The sequence below is a fragment of the Dipodomys spectabilis genome, unplaced genomic scaffold (genome assembly GCF_019054845.1).
Source record: "Dipodomys spectabilis isolate Male_0828 unplaced genomic scaffold, ASM1905484v1 ptg000118l, whole genome shotgun sequence".
Lineage (NCBI taxonomy): Eukaryota > Metazoa > Chordata > Mammalia > Rodentia > Heteromyidae > Dipodomys > Dipodomys spectabilis.
Genome location: NW_024870795.1, coordinates 2211979 through 2235785, shown reverse-complemented (window position 1 = coordinate 2235785; position 23807 = coordinate 2211979). Strand labels below are relative to the sequence as shown.

At 50.5% G+C, this 23807-nt stretch overlaps 2 protein-coding genes across 2 annotated transcripts in view; one reads left to right on the top strand and one right to left on the bottom strand.

The window, feature by feature from the left end:
* Positions 1-5395, top strand: part of Hspg2 (heparan sulfate proteoglycan 2) — a 101537-nt gene extending 96142 nt beyond the window's left edge. The window contains exons 89-97 of the mRNA XM_042688437.1: positions 142-313; positions 423-545; positions 645-701; positions 2660-2735; positions 2816-2894; positions 3056-3126; positions 3262-3345; positions 4114-4217; positions 4347-5395. Coding sequence (XP_042544371.1) covers positions 142-313; positions 423-545; positions 645-701; positions 2660-2735; positions 2816-2894; positions 3056-3126; positions 3262-3345; positions 4114-4217; positions 4347-4519 — 939 coding nt within the window. The 3' untranslated portion in view covers positions 4520-5395. The remainder of the gene's footprint in view (positions 1-141; positions 314-422; positions 546-644; positions 702-2659; positions 2736-2815; positions 2895-3055; positions 3127-3261; positions 3346-4113; positions 4218-4346) is intronic.
* A 313-nt stretch (positions 5396-5708) lies between these two features.
* Ldlrad2 (low density lipoprotein receptor class A domain containing 2) lies at positions 5709-20233 on the bottom strand. The gene is made up of 5 exons (XM_042688429.1): positions 20173-20233; positions 15893-16309; positions 11300-11431; positions 6045-6209; positions 5709-5947 (listed from the first exon to the last, which is right to left on the bottom strand). Exons 1-5 carry the CDS (start codon positions 20231-20233, stop codon positions 5709-5711), a joined length of 1014 nt encoding a protein of 337 aa, XP_042544363.1.
* Positions 20234-23807: the final 3574 nt, after the last annotated feature.

The window sequence follows — 23807 nt, the reverse complement described above, 5'->3', positions numbered from 1 at the left end:
GATTTTTTTTCTTTTTTTCAAAGCTGGCTTTGAACTGTGATCCTCAGATCTCAACCTCCTGAGTAGCTGTGATTATGAGTGTGAGCCACCAGTACTCTAACTCCTGTACCTCTTAGTCCTTCCGTGTCCCTGTGCCCACAGGTGTCTGTGAATGGCAAGCGGCTGGACCTCACCTACAGCTTCTTGGGCAGCCGAGGTGTCGGGCAGTGCTACGACAGTTCCCCTTGTGAGCGCCAGCCCTGCCGCAACGGTGCCACGTGCATGCCCGCGGGCGAGTACGAGTTCCAGTGCCTGTGTCAGGATGGCTTCAAAGGTGAGAGCCAGCCCAGAGCATGGGGAGCACCAGAGTCGGCAGCCCAGGGCTCAGGGGTCACAGATGATGAGCAGCCCCTGTAGCCCCTGCCCTTGGCCTCGGCCTGCAGGAGACCTCTGCGAGGATGAGGAGAACCCCTGCCAGCTCCGAGAGCCCTGTCTGCATGGTGGCACCTGCCAGGGCACCCGCTGCCTCTGTCTCCCCGGCTTCTCTGGCCCACGCTGCCAGCAAGGTACCTGGTCCTGGCCTTCTCCACCTCCCTCTTGGGGCCCAAGCTGGACACACTAGCTGACTGTGTGTGCTCACTGACCAAACCCCACTCTCTCCATAGGCTCCGGACATGGTACAGGGGAGTCTGATTGGCACCTGGAAGGCAGTGGAGGCAATGGTATGTATTCCCTGTGGCCAACCAGGCAGCTTCATCTCTTCTACCTGTCTCAGTCTCCTGTCCCACTAAGCTCCGCCTCTAAGCAAAGTAGGCCAAGGTGATGGAGTTTGAAAGGTCCAATAAAGGGAAGCTGCCTAAATCAGCATGATAGCCTTGGCAGCCCTTTGAACTCCTGACCTGTTTTCCTCTTCTGTACTCATGCATTCAGTCAACAAACATCTCTCCTATGTTCACCTTTGCCCAAGAGCAGTAAATGTAAGATGAATAGGGCAGAGCCCACATCTTCGGGATTTCACCTCTGCTTCAAAGTGAAAACAAGGCGCTGAGTGTGGCTCAAGTGGTAGAACACTGGCCTAGCAAGCATGAGGCCCTGGGCTCAACCTCCAAACCATAGTAAAGCATAGTAAATACTAAGTAAATTATACACATATATATCATATATTTTCTATATATGTATACATCCATATAGCAAAAATAATAAAAGTGAATGCTTGTTGAACATTGACAGCCACTGTGCATCGTTATAAACACATCTCTTACCACTGGTATAAGATGGAGCAGTGGTATAGTCGTTAAGAGCATGGACTCCGGAACTGGCCTGCCTGGGTTCAGATCCTAACCCTGCCATTTACTAGCTATGTGACTCTGGATGAGTCAGCTAGCCTCTCTGTGCCTCAGTTTTCTCCTGTATTAAATGTTACTTAACAGTTGAGATAAAATGATTAGACCAATATAGGCAAGACTTCATTACCCTCTCATCTTAAAAAAAAAGTACCTCAGTGACATTTTTCCCTAAGGCTTTGGATAAAATTATGTGTGAAGAGTTAAATTATTTTCTGTACTGAAGATTTAGAACAAGGTGGATGCAGAATGTTAGCTTTTGTGAATGTCCTCACCAACTCCCGGGTCATTACTAGGGTCTGGGTAAATGTAGCTGACTGTGAAATGGTCAGGCACAGAGTGGTCTTTTGGTAAGTGTCAGCAGTTATCTTAATCCTGTGGCAGAGAGCAGCACTGTGTCCCCTGCCCTTGTGCTGCCAGGCCTGCTCTGGCCAGTGCTGGCTGAGGGGCGGGGTATGAGCAGTAGAGCTGGAACGGCCAGGGTACAATCCAGGCCTGGGATTTCTGGCTGTTCTCCATCCTGAGGGGCTTTGGGGGCTGTGGGACTTTCAGAGATAAAGTCTGATAGAACATGACAGACAGCCTATGATAGCAGTCCCACTGTGTGCATTCTCTGGCGTACTTAAAGTAAGATTTTAGAGGAAGACTAAAGTTTCGGGGGCGGGCATTATATTTAAACTTGGCACCAGTTGCTCACACCTATATTTTAATCTTGTTTGGAGGCTGAGATTGGGAGGAGCTTGATTTGAAACCAGCCCAGGTGGAAAAGTTTCTATTGAGAAGGGTGTGGTAGCATATGCCTATCATCCGAGCTATGTTGAGAAGCCTAAGATAGACACCTATCTTAGGTGGGGCCAGTGTGCACTGAGGCAGAAAGTGAGACTCTATGTCAAAAATAACCAGCCACAAACAGGGCTGGAGGTGTGGCTCAGTGCTAGAAGTACCTGCCTAGCAAGCATGAAGCCTTAAGTTCAAACCCCAATACAACCCTCTAAAAAAGAGTTCTTTTTTTTTATTTGAAATACATATGTTTATTAGCACATTAAATAGCAAGGCGTAGCAGTGATTGTAATAGTTATTGCAGTTTCTAGTCATGATCACAGACCATTTTTGGTCTGCATTGAGATAAGCAACTATCAGTGACTTAGTCCCAGCACCTCAGCTGCCACACCTGGGATCCAAGGAGCTACCAGCTGTCAGTGACAGGGAGTGAACAGAGCAGCAGCGTTTTCCCCCAGTCCTGCAGTGGGGTGGAGATGGAGGTGCTAAGGGAACCGACTCAGGCCTGACAGCTGCAGCAGGTGAGCAGGTGGCTCAGCACACCCACCCTCCCACAGATGCCCCTGGGCAGTACGGAGCCTATTTCCATGATGGCGGCTTCCTTGCCCTCCACGGTGGTGTCTTCTCCCGGAGGTGAGATGGGAGTGGATGGGAGGCCAGGGTGGAGGATGGGAATAGAGATTTCCAACTCCTCACCCCTGGCTCCCCCACAGCCTGCCTGAAGCCCCCGAGACCATTGAGCTAGAAGTCCGGACCAGCAGTGCCAGTGGCCTCCTGCTCTGGCAGGGCGTGGTGAGTGGGCTTCTGGCCCAGGATCTCAGGGTTCCTGGGGCAGGAGATAAGCCTCCTGATGGCCCAGGCAGTGGCGGGAGAGGAAGCTGAAAGCTGTAGCCCTTTGTGGGGGCTCAGCTGTCCTGGGTGGGGACCCTAGAGAATCTGTCCTTCTTTGGCAGGAGGTGGCAGAGGCTGGTCACAGCAAGGACTTTATCAGCCTCGGGCTGAAGGATGGGCACCTGGTCTTCAGGTGGGTCCTGGCCCTTCTTGTCCCTTTCCTTGCTCCTTCCACTCCCAGCACCCTAGCTACCTACCACCTGCCTCCTCCCATACCTGTGCCCTGGTCCTACCCAGCTCACACCCTCACGGGTCTGTGTTTCTGTAGCTATGAGCTGGGAAGTGGGGAAGCCCACCTTGTCTCTGAAGACCCCATCAATGACGGTGAATGGCATCGGGTGACAGCACTGAGGTAAGGGAGCCAGCCGGGCACTAGGGGAAAGAGCCTGAAAGAGTTAAGGAGCCCAAAACTGCCACCACCCCTGCCCCCACCAGGGGCAAGGAAGAGACAGTGTGTTCAGAGAGAGAATGTGAGGCTGGTGTGGAAGGAGAGCTAGTCAGTGATTGTGCCACTGCACCCACTTACACTGTGGCCACTGTCATAGTGGGCCACACCTGTGACTCCAGCACTGCAGCTGGAGGTGGAAGGATCCCTCCTTGTAGATTTACAGGCACATTCTAGTTACACAAATGAGGGAAACCATGCAGCCTGTTTCTTTGTGTCTGGCTTACTTTGCTTAATACAATTTTCTCCAGATCTTTCCATTTCATTACAAATGATACAATATCATTCTTTCTGATGGATGTGCAGAATTCTGTTATTCTGTTGTGTATGTGTTTTTATATACATATATATATATATATTTATATATGCCATTTTCTTGATCCATTCATCTACTGAGGGACATCTGGATTGATTCCATATCTTAGCTATGGTAAACCATTCTGCAATAAACATAGTTGTACTGGTAGCTTTAGTGCAGCCTGGTTTGTGATCTATTGGATAAATGCTCAGGAGTTTGAAGACTTAGGGGTAGGGAGTTATGAGGCCAAATCTCTATCTAGTGAGAAAAGGCACACAGCAGAGGACATGTCTGGTCTGGAGTCCTCACCCCAAAGGAATGGAATTTTGGGCGTTCTGGGAGTTTGGGGGAAGGGGTCTGACCCAGTTCTTCTGCAGAAAGGGCCGGAGAGGCTCCATCCAGGTGGACGGTGAAGAGCTGGTTAGCGGCCAGTCCCCAGGCCCTAATGTGGCGGTGAACACGAAGAACAGCGTCTACATCGGTGAGTCCTGGCCTGGCCTGAGCCCAGCCTGTGGCCTGGGTGGAAACGCCTGCCCTGCAGAGCCAGAGTCCCCAGCCGGCCTGGCCTCCTGGGCTTCCGGAGCCGACAGCCCTTGTGCTTCCTCCGCAGGCGGAGCCCCAGACGTGGCCATGCTGACTTCGGGCAGGTTCTCCTCAGGAATCACCGGCTGCATCAAGAACTTGGTGCTGCACTCAGCCAGGTCTGGCGCGCCACCCCCGCAGCCCCTGGACCTGCAGCACCTCGCCCAGGCAGGGGCCAACACACGCCCCTGCCCCTCATAGGCCCCGCCTACCCCCACGGACTCCCGGGCAGCGTCCAGCCCGTCATTGTCAACTATATTATTATTAATATTATGATGATTTTTGTAAGGACCTGAGGCAATGCCACGCTTTGCTGCTATGCCCTGGGCTGGACTGGAGGGTGGGCATGCCACCTCCTATACACGTGCCAAAGCCCCCAGGCTACAGGGCAGGGCAGAGGGGAGAGGAGTAGGTAGGCCACCAGACTTGGGACCAGGCACAGTGGCCAGATGGATCCAGAACTCACCTCACTCCTCCCACCCAGACAGAGCCCCCAACATCAAGCTGGGCTGCCTATTTTTGCAGCCATGGGAAGTCCTCATTCCTATGAGAGCCGGCCTCAGTTTACCCCCCCCCCCCCCCCCCGTGACTTACCAGCTACCTGAAGAGGTGGTGTCGCAGTGGCTAGGATGCCCATGCCCACTGCAGAGCAGAAGGCAGCTCCCCTGCCCCCACCAGCCCCCGCCTGGCCGCTCCCCCACCCCAGCAGCCTCCCTCCACCCAGCCTGCATTCCACCACCCCTCACACCATCCAGGGCCCCATCCTCAGGGGCTGCAAGGGAAACCCCTCCAACCTCGGAGCTGCCAAGACAGAGCCCAGCACCAGAGTCCCACCACGCCAAGCCCCACTCCCCATCTTCTGGAGGTGAAGGCCCAGGATGTGGGGGAGAGGGGTCAGGAAGACAAGTGCCTTGGTGGGGAAAGGAGGGGACATGACAGCCCCACCCATCTGGGAGCCTGAGGACCCTAGAAAAGCGGCCCCAGACTCTGGCATTGGGGCGCCTGGCCTCAGGCCCTAGAAGGGACCCTCCTGTGGTCTTCTTCTTGGTTTTTCTTAATAAACGGTGCTATCCCCGCCGGGGGTCTGTTGTCTTTGGCTGCAGCCAGTGGGTGGGGCAGAGTAGGGCCTCAGCAGTCTGGGGGTGAGGGAGGGCGGCCCTAATACCTACCCTGGGCCAGGAGGTCATGCCCTTTCCTGACACCCACTGGCCCTCCACTCGACTCACCCTGCAGGGTGGGTTCCGTGGACTGGGCACATGCTACCTCCTAAGACCCTCACCCCAACCTGGAAGATGGAACTTGGCACAGACGGAGGCTGAGAGAACCGAGTGGCCTGTCTAGCGTCAGCCAGCTGGCCAGGCCACCAGGCCTCAGCGCCACGCCTTCCTTGCTAGGGATGGTCTCCCGGGTGCTGGAAGGCAGGCTGGCTTGGCTGCATCCCCGGGGTGACCCGGCCAGGACACTGGTAGCACGTGTGGCAGGCTGTGCCACATCTGAGGCGGAGGCTGAGGACCTCAGGGGGCCAGGCTGGTCCACCCAGGGAACAGCAGCACCAAAGGAGGCCCGTGAGGAGACCAGTAGAGGCCAGGAGCAGCAAGGAGGCCAGAGCCACCCTCGAGAGCCAAGGTCCTGCCAGAGGAAAGAGTGCACTCAGCCTCAGGCTGGGCCTGCTGCCAGGCCCACCACCCAGACAGGGACAATTGTGATCTTGGTGGAAGAGCCCCACCTTGCAAAGCCACATCCTGTGGAGCGGCATCCTGGTCGGCTGGGGAACGCCTCTCAGCTGCAGTGTGGGAAGGGACAGCAGTCCTGACGGCCAGGGAGAGAGACTGCCGGGGCCTGGAGGTGGCGTTGGCCATGCTTCCTGTCTGGTTGGATGTCACAGAAGGACCTGCAGCAAGCAGTAGCATGAGTGGCACACAGCCCTATCCTTCTGTCTTTCATTTAATCCTCTGAAGACCTCTCGGTCTATCAATGTCATCTTTCCATGTGCACAGAAGGGAAGGGAGGGACAGAGAGGTTGAGTTTGTTGTCAAGGTCACACAGCTGGAAACAAGAGGACATAAACTCATAGTCTAGCTCCAGGTCCTGGGGTTTTATAGAGTTTCTTCTCAACAAGGGAGTTGCACACACAGACAGGTGCTGGGTGCTGGGTGCTGACAGTATTTACAAGGTTAGCTTGTACTTTGCTTATTTGACTAATAATTCTGTAGTATCTACCACCCCCTACTCATTGCTGTAGAATCTGGGGGACACAACCAGGAAGCAAAATAGACAGTATAGTGTAGTAACACAGAAAAACATGAAGTGCTCTAGTAGGGCTAAGAGGCAGGGCATGGTGGCTGGAGATGGGGTGGGGTGGGGGTGTGTGCTATACTAGAGCTTGAACTTGGGACGTAGGCATTGTCTCTTAGGTTTTTTCACTTAAGGCTGGTGCTTTACTACTTGAGCCACCACTCTACTTCTGGCTTTTTAGTGATTAGAGATAAGCAGGAACTCATATCTCAGCCTCCTGAGTAGATAGGATTATAGGTGTGAGCCACTGCTGCCTGGTGAGTTTGTTTTAATTGTAGGAAAACACATTTACCATCTAACTACTTAATGTGTACAGTGCCATTCAGGGCCTTGAACTTACTCAGCAAGTTCTCTCAACTTGAGCCACACCTCCAGATCTTTTTTGCTTTATTTTATTTGGGTATAGGGTCTAGCATTTGTGCTCACGTCAGCCTGGACTGTGATCCCCCTTTTCCTGCATAATTGATGCACCTTGTCACACCCAGCATTGGTTGATAAGGGGGCTCACTTCCATTTTCTTGAATCCAGAGGACAGTCCTCTTGATGGGAGCCTTCTAAGTAGCTGAGATTACAGGTGTGAACCACTGCATTCAGCTCATCTTCAGAATTGTCTTCATTTAACACTCAATTCCTAAACCCTGCTCTGGGCAACCATGGTTTTACTTGATGAATCTAGCTCCTCTAGGGTCCTTCCTATTGGTCATACAGTATTTGCCCTTGGTGGCTGGCTGGCATCCCTGAGTACCAAGTTGATTTGGGTTGCAGCATGTGTCACAAAATCATTCCTTTAATATTCCATCTTACAAATAGATCACATTTTCTTTCTGCACTCTTCTGTAGGTGGACACAGGGTTGTTATTTTTACATAAAGGGGCCAGGAAAGAACTTGCATAAAGAATGAGGGGTAAGCAGAGACCTAAGGAGGTAATTCCACTCTGGGAGGCAAAGGAAGGAGCCTTTCCTCCAGGTGGAGGAAAAGGCAGAGACCAGAAGGCAGGAGTGTGGAGGCACCCCAGGTGGCTCTGTGGAGAGGTCGAGGGCAAAGGGAAAGGGCTGGGAAAGGCTAAAGGCTGGCAGGAGGGGAGAAGTGAGTTGAGGGGGCGTGGTCAGCATGGAGGCAGGACAGGTGGCAGGGGCCTGTGAACCCCTGGGAGGCTTTCCTTTCTCTGAGAGATTGGTGTTGCTGCAGAAGTGACACTGAGTTATGTTTTAGGAGGCTCCAGCACAGGAAAAACCTAACTTCCCACTCAAGTGTGAGCAGCACATAACAACTTCCAAAGGGTACAGTGCAGAGAAATTCACCAAGAAAGCAAGTTGCCAGGCACCGGTGGCTCATGCCTGTAATCATAGCTATTCAGAAGGCTAAGATCTGAGGATCACAGTTCAAAGCCAGCCTGGGCAGGAAAGTCCATGAGACTCTTATCTCCAATGAACCATCTAAAAGCCAGAAGTGGAGCCATAACTCAAATGATGGAGCACTAGCCTTGAGGGAAAAAGCTCAGGGACAGCACCCAGGCCCTGAGTTCAAGCCCCAAAACTGACAGAAAAAGGAAGGAAGGGAGGGAGGGAGGGAGGGAGGGAGGGAGGGAGGGAGGAGTGAGTGAAAAAGAAAAAGGACAAAAGGAAAGAAAGAGAAATGAAGGGAAAGCTGACCTCAGCCAGGGGTCAAGGTCACCAGCCATCAGTAATGTTTTTTGTATGAAACTTTGCAGCAGGAGGAGCTGAAGGGAGGAGACAACTAACTACTAACCGGAGTCCTAGGGCAGGAAGGATATTAGGTACAAAGTAGGAAACCCTGACTTTAATTAATAACAATGTATCACTGTTGCTCAGTTAATCAAAACAAATGTGTCCCAGTAATATAAGATATTAACAGTAGGCAAAACTCTTGTCAGGGGATTGTTTGAACTATCAATATTTGGTAAATTTACAACTGTTCTAAAAGTCTATAAAAGGCAAAAAGAGCTGGAACTTGTAGCTCATGCCTATTATCCTAGCTACTCAGGAGGCTGAGAGCTGAAGGATCAATGTTCAAGGCCAGCCCAGGCAGGAAAGTTCTCTAGACTCTTAACTCAAAAACAAGCAGCAAAAAGCAAGTAGTTCAAGTAGTAGAGCACCAGCTTAACAAGTATAGGATCCCGAGTTCAAGCCCTAGAACTGGAAGGAAAAAACTTTTTTAAAGCACCTCCCTGCAGGGAGATCAGAAGTTACTATAACAATCAGACCAGGTGTTGAACTAGAGCTTGAGCTCAGGACCTAGGTGCTTTATCATTTGAACTATGTAGCTCTACTTCTGGCTTTTCGGTGGTTAATTGGAGATGAGTCTCACATACTTTCCTGCCTAGGCTGGCTTTGAACTGCAGTCCTTAGATCTCAGCCTCCAGAATAGCTAGGATGACAGGCTTGAGCCACAAGCACCTGGCTGAACTTATCTTTTTTTGGGGGGGAGGGGAGGGTCAGTTGTGGACTTGAACTCAGCCTGAGTGCTGCTCTTCAGCTCAAGGCTAGCGCTCTACCACTTGAGCCACAGCACCACTTCCGGCTTTTTTCTTCTTGCTTATGTGGTGCTGAGGAATTGAACCCAGGGCCTCATGCATGCAAGGCAAGCGCTCTACCACTAAGCCACCTTCCCAGCCACTGAACTTAAATACTTACAGGGGGCTGGGAAGGTGGCTCAATGGTAGAGCGCTGTTCAGGGGGCTGGGAAGGTGGCTCAGTGGTAGAGCGTTTGCCCTGCATGCATGAGGTCCTGGGTTTGATTCCTCAGTACCACGTAAACAGAAATAAGCCAGAAGCAGCACTGTGGCTCAAGTGGTAGAGTGCTAGCCTTGAGCTTAAATGCTGAGGGATAGTGCCCAGGCCCAGAGTTCAGGCCCCACAACCGACAAAAAAAAAAAAAAAAAACAGAAGGTCATAGAGGATGAATTGTAATAGTCTATGGCTCTGTCAACCACCTGGAGGGCCACACATGCCACTTTAAGTCCTGGAATAAACCAATATGTACTGATGTGGAAAGAAGTTCATGAACGAATGAGTAAAGCTGATTGCTGAACATGATGATCTGTTCAGATGTAAAATAAAATGTTTTTTAAAGTGTCAATATTATACTGGGCACTGGTGGCTCATTCCTGTTATCCTAGTGACTCAGGAGGCTGAGATCTAAGGATAGGGGTTTGAAGCCAGCCTGGGTAGGAAAGTCCGTGAGACTCTTATCTCTGATAAATTACTCAGAAAAAGCCAGAAGTGGGGCTGTGGCTTAAGTGATAGACTATACTGGGCGCTGGTGGCTCACACCTGTAATCCTAGCTACTCAGGAGGCGGAGATCTGAAGATCGAGGTTCAAAGCCAGCCTAGGCAGGAAAGTCCATGAGACTCTTATCTCCAATAAGGCACTAGAAAACCAGAAGTGGTGCTATGGCTCAAGTGGTGGGGTGCTCGCCTTGAGCTGAAGAGTGCAGCAACAGCGCCCAAGCCCAGAGTTCAAGCCCCACGACCGTAGACTACTAGTAGTCGTAGACTACTAGCCTTAAGCAAAAGAAGCTCAGGGACAGCACTCAGGACCTGAGTTCAAGACCCAGGGCCAGAATAAATTAAATAGAGTCTGGATGGTGATATCTTAAGGAGACAACCAAGAAAGAAGATGATAAGATACAGAAGATGATGAGCACAGTGTTTGAGGAAAGCAACCAGAAACCTGCAAAGGAGCTAGCGAAGTAGCTCAATGAGGTGTTGGGGCTCTGGTCAGTGCATTTCACTAGAGCAAGGTACTTTCTTACAATGAGCAACTGTCCTACCCATGGCAGACACCCCCACATTTGCATCCCCAAATCAGCTCCATATCTCTAGGAAGGTGATTCCTGGGTGACTTGTTCCAGTGCTTGCTGGCCACAGAAGTCACTCCTGCTCCTGACACTCCCTGGCTTCATGTCCTTGAGCAAGTAATTTCTCCCCCTTCATGGAGCTCAGTTTTTCCATTTGGACCATGTGGGAGTCACGCTAGGTGCCAGGCTCACGCCTGTAATCCTAGCAACTCAGGAGGCTGAGATCAGAGGATCATGGTTCAAATCATCTGAGACAGCAAAATCTGTAAGACTCAGCTCTAATGACCAAAAGCCAGAAGTGGACCTGTGGCTCAAGTGGTGGAATGCCAGCCTTGAGTGAAAAAGCTAAAGGACAATGCCCAGGCCCTGAGTTCAAGCCCTAATGAAGTATGGGAGTCAGGCTGGATGTGTGGTTTTCAGATTCTCTGGAGTATGGTAGCTAGGCTCAGATTTGTCAGCCAGAGCCCAGTGGCCCCAGGCCAAAACCTCAGGCCACGTCCCATTTAGGAAATCTACCAGCTGGGTGCCAGTGGCTCATACCTGTAATCCTACCTACTCAGGAGGCTGAAATCTGAAGATCACGGTTCAAAGCCAGCCTAGGCAGGAAAGGCTGTGAAACTCTATCTCCAATAAACCACCAGAAAACCAGAAGTGGTGCTGTGGCTCAAGTGGTAGAGCGCTAGCCTTGAGCTGAAGAGCTGAGGGACAGCGCTCAAGCCCAGAGTTCAAGCTCCGTGACCAAAAAAAAAAGGAAATCTTCTGCCACTGAACCACACCTGCCGCACCTGACTCCTCACAGACCCAGCCCCAGGGAAGGGAAGGAGGGACAGGCTCCCACAGGGCCCAGGCCTCATCCATTACCTACCTCTACAGTTGGCCAGTGGCCAGGCGTCCTGGTCGCTGCCATCACCGCAGTTATCCACGTCCCAGACATCACACAGCAGGCTCAGGGGGATGCACCTTCCATTCCCACAGCGGAAGTAGGGGCCACAAGACCCTGGGAGAGGAAGGAGAAACCTAGGATGATATTAACCACAGAAGTGGGGCCCGTAGTGGGAGAGGCGTGACCAGGAAAGAGCTGTGTGCCTACATAAGTGTGCATAAGTGTGACAGAAGTGTGCACAGGGACATGGAACACAACAATAACCACAGAGGTGGAGCAGCTCAGCTCACTTCTCCTTTTCCATCCTCTTCTGTGCCAGCTCACTTCATCCTCATGATGTTGCCACAAACCGAATACTGTTATAAACTCTGAGTTCGAAATAAGACTGAAGCCGGGTGCCAGTGGCTCATGCCTGTAATCCTAGCTACTCAGGAGGCTGAGATCTGAGGATCACTGTTAGAAACCAGCCTGGGCAGAAACGTCTCTGTGAGACTCTTTAATTAACCCCTCAAAAACTGGAAGTGGTGCTATAGCTCAAGTGATAGAGTGCAATCTTTGAGCACAAAAGCTTGGGGACAGTGCCCAGGCCCTGAGTTCAAGTCCCAGGACCAGCAAAAAAAAACAGAAAAGAAATAAGACTGAAGCACAGAAAGTTTAGGCCGCCTGACCAAGGCTACACAGCTTGTATTAAGTCAGAGGCAAGCTTGGTCTGAAGCCTGTGCTCATAAAACAGTGGTACCAAGTGGCATAATGTGAATCTGCACATCTGTACACATGGGAGCACATACATGTGTGTGGCCTGCAGTATCCTGAGCACTCCTGGCCTTACACCTGTCATCAACTCCACCTGACTTCTGCCTGTATTCCTGCCCAGCTTGCTCCCTTCCCATCCCAACTCCATGTTTCTTCACCCTGGACTGCACCTCCCCACACTGTGATCCAAGAAGGCAGGGACCTCTTTTTTGCACTGCTGTGTCCTCAGAGCCAAGGAGAGCCTAGCATCTAGCAGGTGCTCAGCTCATGTTTTCTAGTGAATGACTATGTCCACAAGTGAAATAATGGTATGACTCCATGCACGGTGTCTGCCAGGCAGGTCCATGCTGTGGGCAACAGCTAGCTCAGAGGGACTGAGGGTCAGTACACAGCTCTAGTTGGCATGGAATTCAGGCCCCACCAGGTAGAACATTTCATTTCCAGGCCACAGAAATGGATACTATAACTCACAGAAACAATCAGATTCAGCCCCAGGACCTTGGCTAGAGCCACAGGAAAGGATGCCTATTCTGTCTGTCATGAGATTGCAGTGAGGGTGATGGAGGCTGGAGCTGCAGGGTGATCAGGCAGTGAAGTAAGAGGGGGACCTGCCTGAGACAGAAGCCAAACAGACCCACACAGGGCAAAGACACAGGGAACAGAGGACAGAACCCAGGGGACATTGCTCCAACTCCTGGATCCAGCTGTACATGGACTAACATCTTTTTTTGTGGGGGGGTGGGGGGTGGGGGGGGCAGTCAGTCATGGGGCTTGAACTCTGGGCTTGAGCACTGTCTCTGAGCTCTTCAGCTCAAGGCCAGCTCTCTACACTTGAGCCACTTCCAGTTTTCTGGTGGTTAATTGGAGATAAGAGTCTCACAAGGGGCCAAGGGTGGGGGAGGGGGGAGGCTGCATCTGGGAAAGTGGCTCAGTGGTAGAGCACTTGCCTTGCATGCATGAGGCCTTAGGTTTGATTCCTCAGCACCACATAAGCAGAAAAAGCTGGAAGTGGTGCTGTAGCCCAAGATAGAGCACTAGCCTTGAGCTGAAGAGCTGAGGGACAGCGCCCAGGCCCAGAGTTCAAGTCCATGACCAACACCCCCCCCCCCAAAAAAAAAAAAAGTCTTACGGACATTCCTGCCTGGGTGGCTTTGAACCGCCATCCTCAGATCTCATCATCCTGAGTAACTAGGATTACAGGCGTGAGCCACTAGTGGCCTGCTGGACTAACATCTTAATATCCCACCATTGTTGGGCTTCCACTAACTTGAGTTTGGCTTCTTCTGCATGTGAATGAAAGTACATGTTCTGGGGAAGGACTGTGGGTGACAGGATCAGGTTGGGGTCTAGGAGAGAAAAGCAGCAGCATACTGGCAAGGTCAGAAAGATAGGCCTGAGGAGCAGCCCAGGTGAACCAATAGGAGGGGCCTGCAGGGGTGAAAGGAACAGCTCCTCATTCAGATGACAAAAGGGAACCCCAAGACAGTCCTGCTGCAGGCTGAGCAGCTGTGATGACTGGCAGCTGCCCAGGTAGAAAGGCTCAGCAGTGGTCAGGGAAAAAGGGTGAGAGGGAAGGACAGAGGGAGGGAGGAGCATGCTGCCAGCTTTCTATCAGCTAGTGAAGGCTATTTGGAAATCAACCTAACATAACAGGAACTTTGGTACCTTAGAGACTCCAGGACCCAGAAATAGGTACCCCCCAGGACCATGACTCATGGCCCTAAGGCTCTAGGGGATACATTTCAAATTGTTTATCTCAGAGCCAGAGACTCCACTAGAGAGGGGAGTCTTGAATCCACAAGTCAGGCATGCAGACTCCAGGGAGGAAGGAGACAAATGAGGTCAATGTCAAGGTCTGGTTCTCCAGAAGCTGGCTGTTCCTTGTTTGGACTGTGCACATTCCTGTTGTACTCCAGCAATGGAAATGAAGCGTTGAGCCAGGCACCAGTGGCTCACGCCTGTAATCTTAGCTACTCAGAAGGCTGAGATCTGAGGATCTTGGTGAAAGGATCAATGCCAGCCTGGGCAGGAAAGTCTGTGAGACTCTTACCTCCCATAAACCACCAGAAAACAGGAAGTGGTGCTGTGGCTCAAGTGTAGAGAGCTTGCCTTGAGCTGAAGAGCTGAGGGACAGCGCCTTGGCCCAGAGTTCAAGCCCCACGACCGACCAAAAAAAAAAAAAAAAAAAAAGCAAGAAAGAAAGGAAGGAAGGCCTTGTAGGGTTTTGATTCCACAACATGGCTCCAGTCCTAGGAGAACCCGCTGGGGTAGAAGCTGGCACTGGACTGGAGCGGCAGGACTCAGCACAAAAGCCCCAACCTCTGCAGCTACAAATGGCAGATGTCCTGGAGGGCAGCAGGAACATGGCAGAGGCTCAGCCTGCAGCTAGGGGCTGGGGCTGAACTGCCATGCACAGGGCAGGCATGAAGCTTGAAAACCCGGCATTACCAGTCCAGGAAGACCCTTCCTTGCATAAACCAGTTCCTTCTTACAATCCATGACCATCTGGATTTCTTCTTCCACCTTCTCTTCCTCCTTCTCCAGTGTTAGGGCTTGAACACAGCACCTCTCAAATTCTCATATCCCGCTAGTGTTTACCACTTGAGCTAACTCCACTCTAACCCTTTTTGTATTGTTTGGTTTGTTTTTTTGATGCCCATTCTGGGCTTGAACTCTGGGCCTGGGTGCTGTCTCTCAGTTCTTTAGCTCAAGGCTAGTGCTCTACCACTTGAGCCACAGCGCCACTTCTGGTTTTCTGGTGGTTAGTTGGAGATAAGAATTTCACGGACTGGGCTGGGAAGGTGGCTCAGTGGTAGAGCGCTTGCCTTGCATGCCTGAGGCCCTGGGTTCGATTCCTCAGCACCACATAAGCAAAAAGAAAAAAGCCGGAAGTGGCACTGTGGCTCAAGTGGTAGAGCGCTAGCCTTGAGCTGAAGAGCTGAGGGACAGCACTCAGGCCCAGAGTTCAGGCCCCACGACCGGATCCCCCCCCCCCCAAAAAAAAAGAATTTCACGGACTTTTTTTTTTTTTTTTTGGTCAGCCGTGGGGCTTGAACTCTGGGCTTGGGCGCTGTCCCTCAACCCTTCAGCTCAAGGCGAGCGCTCTACCACTTGAGCTACAGTGCCACTTCCGGTTTTCTGGTGGTTTTTATTGGAGATAGGAGTCTCATGGTCTCTCCTGCCCAGGCTAGCTTTGAACCGCGATCCTCAGATCTCAGCCTCCTGAGTAGCTAGGATTACAGGCGTGAGCCACCGGCGCCCGGCTTTCATGGACTTTTTTGCCCAGGCTGACTTTGAAACCCAATCCTCAGATCTCAACCTCCTGAGTAGCTAGGGTTACAGAAGTGAGCCACTAGAGCCTGGCTGTATTTTCGGTTTTGATACAGGGTTTGCTAACTTTGCCAGGGCTGACCTCAGCACTCATGATCCTCTGGCCTCTATTTGTCCTATAGCTGGGCTTACAGACATGTACCATGCTCTCTCTTCTAGCTTTGCCTTTCTGCACCCCTCTGACAGGTTGGCTGAAGAGGAGCCAGAGGAGTTTGTGTATGAACATGAGTGTGCAAACATGTGTAAGTGTGTAAGGGGATGTGTGTGCATGATGCAGCTATGATGTGGCTTGTGTTTAAGCAAGGAGTGTGAGGTTGAGTATATAAGGGGTTAGTGTGAGGGTGCAGCTATGTGTGTCTGTGTGTCTGTCTGTGTGCGTCTCTTTCTGATAGGACTTTTGCTTCTCCACCTCCCTGGGCCCACAGGGTCCCCCCATTCCCAGCTCCCACAGCCTCCCGTGTAGCCGCATCCTGACCTTCAATCCTGACCCACCTAAATGGAAAGAGGTGGCTGCTCCCACGAAGTCCACGCGGGGCTGGCTGCCTCTGGTGACCAAGCGCAGGCCGAGGAAGGGTCCAGAGGAGGTCACCGGGGCGGGGATGGTCAGGCCGCACAGAGGGGGCCCCAGGGGCTGGGGCACCTCTGGAGGACCCTCGTAGAACTGCAGGTAGGAGCCGGGGGCGCAGGGATCAGCCGGCACGGGGGGCTCCTGGGCCCCCGGTGTCGTCAGGCTGTAGACTAGGAAGAAGTGGAACTGGAAGCGAATACTGTCGCCGGGGGCGGCCGCCTGCACCCACAGCCAGCAGTCAGTGTCCTGAGCCACGAAGTAGAAGCGGCGGGACGTCGCGTGGGAGCGCAGCAGCAGCCCTTCCCCGTGCCACGTGTGGCCGCACCGCTCCTCCAGGTGGGCTGCAGTGGGCCAGGGGCACAGACATCGTGGGTCATGCGCGCGGTCCGGATTTGACTGCGCCCCCACCCCTCCCTTCATGATTGGAAAAATGGGGACTAAGCAGGCTCAGAAATCATTCTTTTACTTGAGCCATGCCTCTATCCCGGCTTTTTGTTGGTTAATTGGAGACGGAGTCTTGTAGACTTTCTGCTGGAGGTGGCTGGCCTCAACTTTGGATCCTTTAGATCTCAGCCTTCCAGTAGCTTGGGTTTACAGATTACAGCCTCAAGTGTCTGGAAAGCTCGGAATAATTAATGAGGACTAAGAGATTGAATTCAAGTCCATAGTCCTAGGAAGCTGAAGAATTTTCTAAGTTGTTGTTGTTGTCAGTCGTGGAGCCTGAACTCTGGGCCTGGGTGCTGTCCCTCAGCTCTTCAGCTCAAGACTAGCACTCTACCACTTGAGCCACAGTGCCACTTCCAGCTTTTTCTGCTTATGTGATGCTGAGGAATCGAACCTAGGGCCTATGCATGCAAGACAAGCACTCTACCACTGAGCTACCTTCCCAGCTCTTCCAGGTTGTTTTTTGTTTTTGGTCTGTGTGTGTGTGTGTGTGTGTGCTGGTTCTAGGGCTTGAATTTAGGGCCTGGGCACTGTGCCTGAGCTTGTTTTTGCTCAAAGCTAGTGCTCTACCACTAAGCCACAGCACCATTTAGGGCTTTTTTTTTTTTTTTTTTTTAAATTTTAATAGTTAATTGCAGATAAGAGTCTCGGGGACTTTCCTGCCAGGCTAGCTTTGAACTGTAATCTTCAAATCTCCATATCCAGAGTAGCTAGGATGACACCCAGATATTTTCCAGGTTTTAAACAGATCATATGGTGTGGAGACCACAAATGCATCCTGCGGCTACTCTGCCTCCAGAGTAGTTGTGTGATTACTGGCCTCAAGTTGAAGTGGGGTTGTTGGGTCTAACCAGTGCCATCTTGGCCATGTGGTGGATAGGGAATTGGGTTTAACTGGCACCATCTTGTCTTCATGGTGGAGTAAGGGGATGTCCCATCTCCCAGGTGATGGGCATGCCTGAATTCTTAGAGGCAGAGGCAGGGACTTGGATGACAGATTAGTGGACCTGTCAGCCCTAGGCCATGAATTTAGGAGAATCTCTCTGTGACTCTACCTCCTAATCTGAGCCTATTTTAGGGTCAGACCAGCTCAGATGCACTTACACTAGGCCTGGTGTGCCGTGTCTTCTGTCTCCTGGCTCACCTCCTGTCAACATGGTGTTCCACTTCAACTCTCCATTGGGGTTGATCTGGGTTGTTGATATTATTTGTCTGCTCTTTCCTCTCCTGCTCTCATGGCTCTAACACTACACTAACAATATTAAGTGTAATCATGGGGCTGCAGGTCTTCGTGATAGAGTACACCTGCAGATGCCAGCTTTCTAATAAAGACTCCCAATTCCACCTCTTAAAATGTGGCTTCTCAAAAAAAAAAAAAAGTGGCTTCTCTGTATCTTGCCAACTGGATTTACCTTTACAACAAAGTTTGTAACTGAAGGCAATTGACCTGCTGAGCTGGAACCCAGTGACAAACAGGCCCTGGGCTCATCCCCACCTAGCCTCTGCTCCAAGAGAATGATAAAACAAGCCTCCTGCCAGTCCAGGTCAAGTGTGGCCCATAAATAAAAACAAATGTTGTTTTTTGGAGCCCACGGTAAGTTGGAATTGCAACTAAAAGGTTGTGTACCTTGTCTAGCTCAGAGCTTCAGACAGCAATCAGCATTTAATGGGTTATCCAAATGTCAGCAATTTCTATTATCTCATTCAACGGTGGGGTCGACACGTTCGGGTACCTGCTCACCCCACAGCCTTTTCCTGTTTCTTGCGATCTAATTCTATTTGCCAGGTTTAGGGATTGTTTATGTGTTCTGATTGTTTATTAGTTCTGACTAATGAGACTTAAGGAAAGGTCTTCCGGAGTTCCCAAGGAATGGCTTTCCACCTGATTAAAAAAAAAAAAAAAGTGGTGGGGGTGGTATCAGACTATGATAAAGCCTCCTTTTTCTTCCTGCTTCAGAAAGCAGTTGACTAAGGATGTGATGGTTGGAGCTGCAGCAACTGCCTGTCAAAAATGAGGTGGTGAACATTACAGAGAAATGCTATATGGTTGAGCTGCCGAGTTAACCATCTCAGGGATCAGACAGCCACTCAGTAGCTTAAGCACCGTAGGGTTGGTATCTGTCTTTTATAGCACAGATTAGCTTTGGTACCAAGTTCTTGTAAGAACTGAGAACAAATAAGTCTTAAAACTCCCTACAGTGATTTTTGTAAGGATAGAGAATAGAAGGTAAACTAGGTGTTGGTGGTTCATGCCTGTAATCCTAACTATTCAAGAAGTTAAGGGCTGGGAAGGTGGCTCAGTGGTAGAACACTTGCCTTGCATGCATGAGGCCCTGGGTTCGATTCCTCAGCACCACATAAGCAAAAAGAAAAAAGCCGGAAGTGGTGCTGTGGCTCAAGGGGTAGAGCGCTAGCCTTGAGCTGAAAAGCTGAGGGACAGCGCCCAAGCCCAGAGTTCAGGCCCCACAACTGGACCCAAAAAAAAAAAAAAAAAAAAAAGAAGTTAAGATCTGAGCTTCACAGTTCAAAGCCAGCCCGGGCAGGAAGGTCCACAAGAGGTGCCTATCTCTAATTAAATACCAGGAAACCAGAGGTGGCACTGTGGCTTAAAGTGGTAGAGCAATAGACTTGAGCAAAAAAGCTCAGAAACAGTGCCCAGGACCTGAGTTCAAGTCCCACAATCAAAAAACAAAACCAAACAAAACAAAGAATATAAGGTACATTTTCTGGGGCAAGGTGTGGGTCCCAGTGGGTGCTTGAGGAACAGCCAAGGTAATCCTTGGGGACTGAGGACATACAAGCATTTCCTCATATTTATAAAGTCTACTAAAGCCAGAGGCTGTCCTTTCATGGGGTAAGGGTGAGCACCCTTTATGTGCCAGGCTCTGTCAAGTGTCTTGTAGTTTACTCAGAGGCAAAGTGGTACTTGTCCCTTAAGGGGCAAGCACCTATTATGGTTCCTATTTGACTGCCATTTGCTTTTCCTTCCTGGAAATACTGAGAAGGGAAGCCATCCATGCAGCCTGCATGTGCTGAGTAAGTGCTTTGCCACTGAGCCACACCCCAGCTCCTTTACCGATGAAGACCCTAAGATTAAGGGTCTTAATTCCTAGAGAACTGAAGTAATGGGTGGAGGGAGAAATGCAGGAAGCAAGGCTCATGCCTGTAATCCTAGCTGCTCAGAGATCTGAGGGTCATGGCTGAAAGCCAGACCCATCCATGACATACATTTATTCTCTTGTCATTTCCTGGGTGCCTGTCATTGACATGGGGGCTCAGCTCACTGAACCCTCATGTGACATAGAAATGTCTGTGAGACTCTTTATATCCAATTATGCAGCAAAAAAAAAAACAAAAAAATAAAACCAAAAAACTGAAGTAGAAGTATAGTAGAACACTGGCCTTGACTGAAAAGACAAGCAAGAACATGAGACCTTGAGTTCAAGCCCCAGTACTGACACCAAAAAGAAAAAAAAGTGAAACAGGAAGCAGCATTCGAACAAGTGTCAATGTGGGCTGATTCCAACTCCAGACCCTAGGGCAGCAGGCCCTGCTCACTCCCAGACCCCTGCTGTTTGGGAACCAGATCGCTAGCCTTCTAGAAGGGTTTGGAATAGACTCGGTGGGTATCAAGCTGACCAGGCATAGGGTTTCTCAGCCTCCTCCATTCAAGGGGTCCAAACTCATCAGAGTGCTGACTGGGAGAGCTAATGGAAGGGGGATGAGTCTCGAGGAGTCCAGCGAGGCCCCCCACACTCACCAGTGTCCAGGGCAGACACAGTCAGGGTGGCCACACCCAGCAGAAGCAGATAAGGTGCCATCGGGACTCCCTGTCCCCAGCAGCAGATCTCTAGTTTGGGGTCTTTGTGGAGACTGGAGGGGAGGGAACCTGGCCAGCTAGCAGAAGCTGGCAGCCACAGGAGCAGGGCAGCAAAGCCACCAGCTCCAGCCTCTCCCCTGGCATATCCTCCTTTGGGTGAGGGTTGGGTCTAGGGGTTGCTATGGAGATTTGAAGCCAGGGAGGATGCTGGCTTGCCCCCTGCCAGACAGGAACCAGGAAACACAGATCCGGGTTTGCCCTTGGGCCTGTGGGAGGGAAACTCAGAGCTGCTGTCTTTCTTGAGACACAGCTTGAGGGAAGCCCCGGACACCAAAGAAGCCAGAATGAGGGACTCTAGAAGCAGCAAAATGTCAGGTGCAGGTGGCTCACACCTGTAATCATAGCTACTCAAGAGGCTGAAATGTGAGGATCATGTACACTTATGAACCCAGCCACTGGGGAGACTGAAGCAATACAGTAATTATTTCAAAGCCAGCCTAGCAACTTGCCAAGATGCTGTCTCAAGATTAAAATTAAAAAAACTACCAGCCTTCAAGGCTGGAAAGGTGGCTCAGTGGTAGAGTGCTTGCCTTGCATGCATGAGACTCTAGGTTTGATTCCTCAGCACCACATAAGCAGAAAAAGCTGGCAGTGGCACTGTGGCTGAAGTGGTAGTACCTTGAGCTGAAGAGCTGAGGGACAGCGCCCAGGCCCAGAGTTCAGGCCCCACGACCTACCAAAAAAACAAAACAAAAAAACTTCATATAAGCTCTGTGCAGGAGCTGCAGGTCTTTGAGACCAGAATCCTTCTGCAGATACCAGCTCTCCAATAAAGACTACCAATTTGACCTCTCAAGATGTGGCTTCTCTGTTTTGAGACTGAATTCCCATACAACAGGAGGAACTTAGCCTTGTCTGGAGCAATGAGAATATAGAATAATAAAATGAACATGTAATATTAAAATAAAGATTTTAATACATAATTATAAAATGCTTAATAACAGAACATATGAGTGAAAGCAATTTACTGATTGCTTCCCATGTGATAGGGATTGCGGGTGTATCTCATCTCTGGTAGCCTGTATAGTAGCACCATGGCAGGCTCCACTACCCCACTTTACAGATGCAGAAGCTGAGGCATGATAGATTCCATATCCAGGAGGCCAGAACTTCTGCCTTCCCACAAGTGAGGAGAACCTGGGCTGCAGGAGAAGTCCATGGCACCCAGCAGACAGCCAGAGCTCACCCTGCCTGGAGAGCCTACCTTGTCTGCTTTTGGCCCACACTGTGAGGAAGAGCCCTCCAATCCCACAGAGGCCAAGTGAGGCGCTGAGGTTCAGTTGGCAGAAGCAGCAGAGCCAGAGTGTGGAAGTGCATCTGCCTTGCTCCTCCTACGTCAACAGGAGGGAGCTTGGCTCCTGGCATTCAGCTTTTTTTCCCTTTGCTTGTACCTGCATGTTGACAGAGGTTAATACCTCACCATATAAAAGGAAAGGACAAAAAAAAAATGAGACAAGTCAATTTTACAAAACTAAGGAAATAGGGCATAATTAGACTGAAGCCCTTATAAGTCACTAGTGAGGGCAGGAGGAAAATGGAGATTGATGATGGACCACAGAAACATAATAAAACATAACTGTGCACTGCCTGGTGCTGGTGGCTCATGCCTGTGATCCTAGCTATACTTGGGAGGCTGAGATCTGAGAATCAAGGTTCAAAGCCAGTTGGTCAGGAAAGCCTTTGAAGCTCTTATCTCCAATTAACTACCAAAAATCTGGAAGTAGAGCTGTGGCTCAAATGATAGAATACTAACCTTTTATGAAAACCTCAGAGTCAGTGCCCAGACCCTGAGTTCAAGCCCCAATTATCTCCCTCCTCCCCCCCCCCAAAAAAGGAAAAAAGATCAAGAACAAGAGATAGTCACAAAACAGTACGTGCTAACAAGCTGTCAAAACAAAACAAAAAGACTTTTCATATCGGCCAAGCAAGGCAAACAGCAATCCTCCTGGTGGAATTTCTTTACCAATGACTTTTGCATAGATACCAAATACCAGGTATCCAGACAGTTCATGTGGGGGGGGGGGGGGGCGGGGGCCTAGGTGCTGTCCCTGAGCTTTCTTGTTGCTGTTCAGTCCTGGGGCTTGAACTCTGGGCTTGGGCGCTGTCCCTGGGCTCTTCAGCTCAAGGCGAGCGCTCTACCACTTGAGCCACAGCACCACTTTTGGCTTTCTAGTGGTTTATTGGAGATAAGTCTCACAGACTTTCCTGCCCCGGCTGGCTTTAAACCTTGATCCTCAGAGCTCAGCCTCCTGAGTAGCTAGGATTAGAGTCTTGAGCCACTGGCGCCCGGCTCCCTGAGCTTTTATGGTGAAGGCTAGCCCTCTATCACTGGAGTCACAGCTCCACTTCAGCTTTTTTGGTGCTTAATTGGAGATCAGAGTCTCATGGACTTTCCTGCCTGGGCTTTTTAAGCCTTGATCCTCAGATCTCAGCCTCCTGTCTCCTGTTTCCTGGATCTACTCCAGTCACCTTGGAGTCCCATTTCAGTTCTCCATTGGAGCTGATCTGATTTGTTGGTATTGTTTTTCTGCTTTTTCTTTCGCTCCCATGGCTCATTTTTCTGACAGTGTTAAGTGTATTCATGGGATTGCAGATTTTTGGGACAGGCAGCCATCTGCAGGCCGCCAGTGCTCTAATAAAGACTCCAGATTTGACCTCTCAAAACGTGGCTTCTCTGTTCTCTCTATAAAACACATTTTGTCCACTGGGTATATAATCCATATTTTCACTATTCAGTCATCCATCAATGGACACCCTGGCTAATTCCATATCTCAGCTATTGAAATAGTGTACAACACAGAATGTAAATTTTTCTTTAATATATGGACTTCCTTTCTTCTGGAAATGTTCCTAGGACTAGGACTACTGGATCATATGGCAGTTCTATTTTTGGCTTTTTGAGGAACCTCCATATTGTTTTCCATAATGGCTGTCCTAGTTTACATTCTCACCAACAGTCTAAAGGTTCTCTTTCTCTGTAACCTCACCAGTGTGTGTTTGTATGTGTGTGTGTGAGAGAGAGAGACAGAGAGACAGAGAGAGACATGGAGAGAGAGAGAGAGAGAGAGAGAGAGAGAGAGTGTGTGTGTGTGTGTGTGTGTGTGTGTATTGTATGTATGTTTGGGGGGGCAGTTGCCAGGACTTAAACTTAGAACCTCCTGAACTCTTGTTTGACTTTTTTTTTTTTTTCAGTTGTGGGGTCTGAACTCTGAGCCTGGGTATTGTCCCTCAGCTCTTCAGCTCAAGGCTAGCACTCTACCACCTGAGCCACAGTGCCACTGCCAGCTCTTTCTGCTTATGTGGTGCTGAGGAATTGAACCCAGGGCCTCATGCATGCAAGGTAAGCACTCTACCACTGAGCCACCTTCCCGGGCCCTCACTTGGTTTTCTTGCTCATGCTTAACTCTGACTTGAACCATGCCTTCAGCCCAGCTTGATGCTGGTTATTTTAGATATGGGGTCTGGTAGGCTTTTCTGCCTGGGATGGCTTTGAACCATAATCCTCTGGACCTCAG

Coding starts and splice junctions, on each gene's coding strand:
- Ldlrad2 (XM_042688429.1), bottom strand. CDS start 20,233: ATGGCACCTTATCTGCTTCTGCTGGGTGTGGCCACCCTGACTGTGTCT. Junction 16,310..20,172: donor TGTGTCTGCCCTGGACACTG/GTGAGTGTGGGG, acceptor GGCCCACTGCAG/CCCACCTGGAGGAGCGGTGC. Junction 5,948..6,044: donor ACAGGATGTGGCTTTGCAAG/GTGGGGCTCTTC, acceptor TTCCTCTGGCAG/GACCTTGGCTCTCGAGGGTG.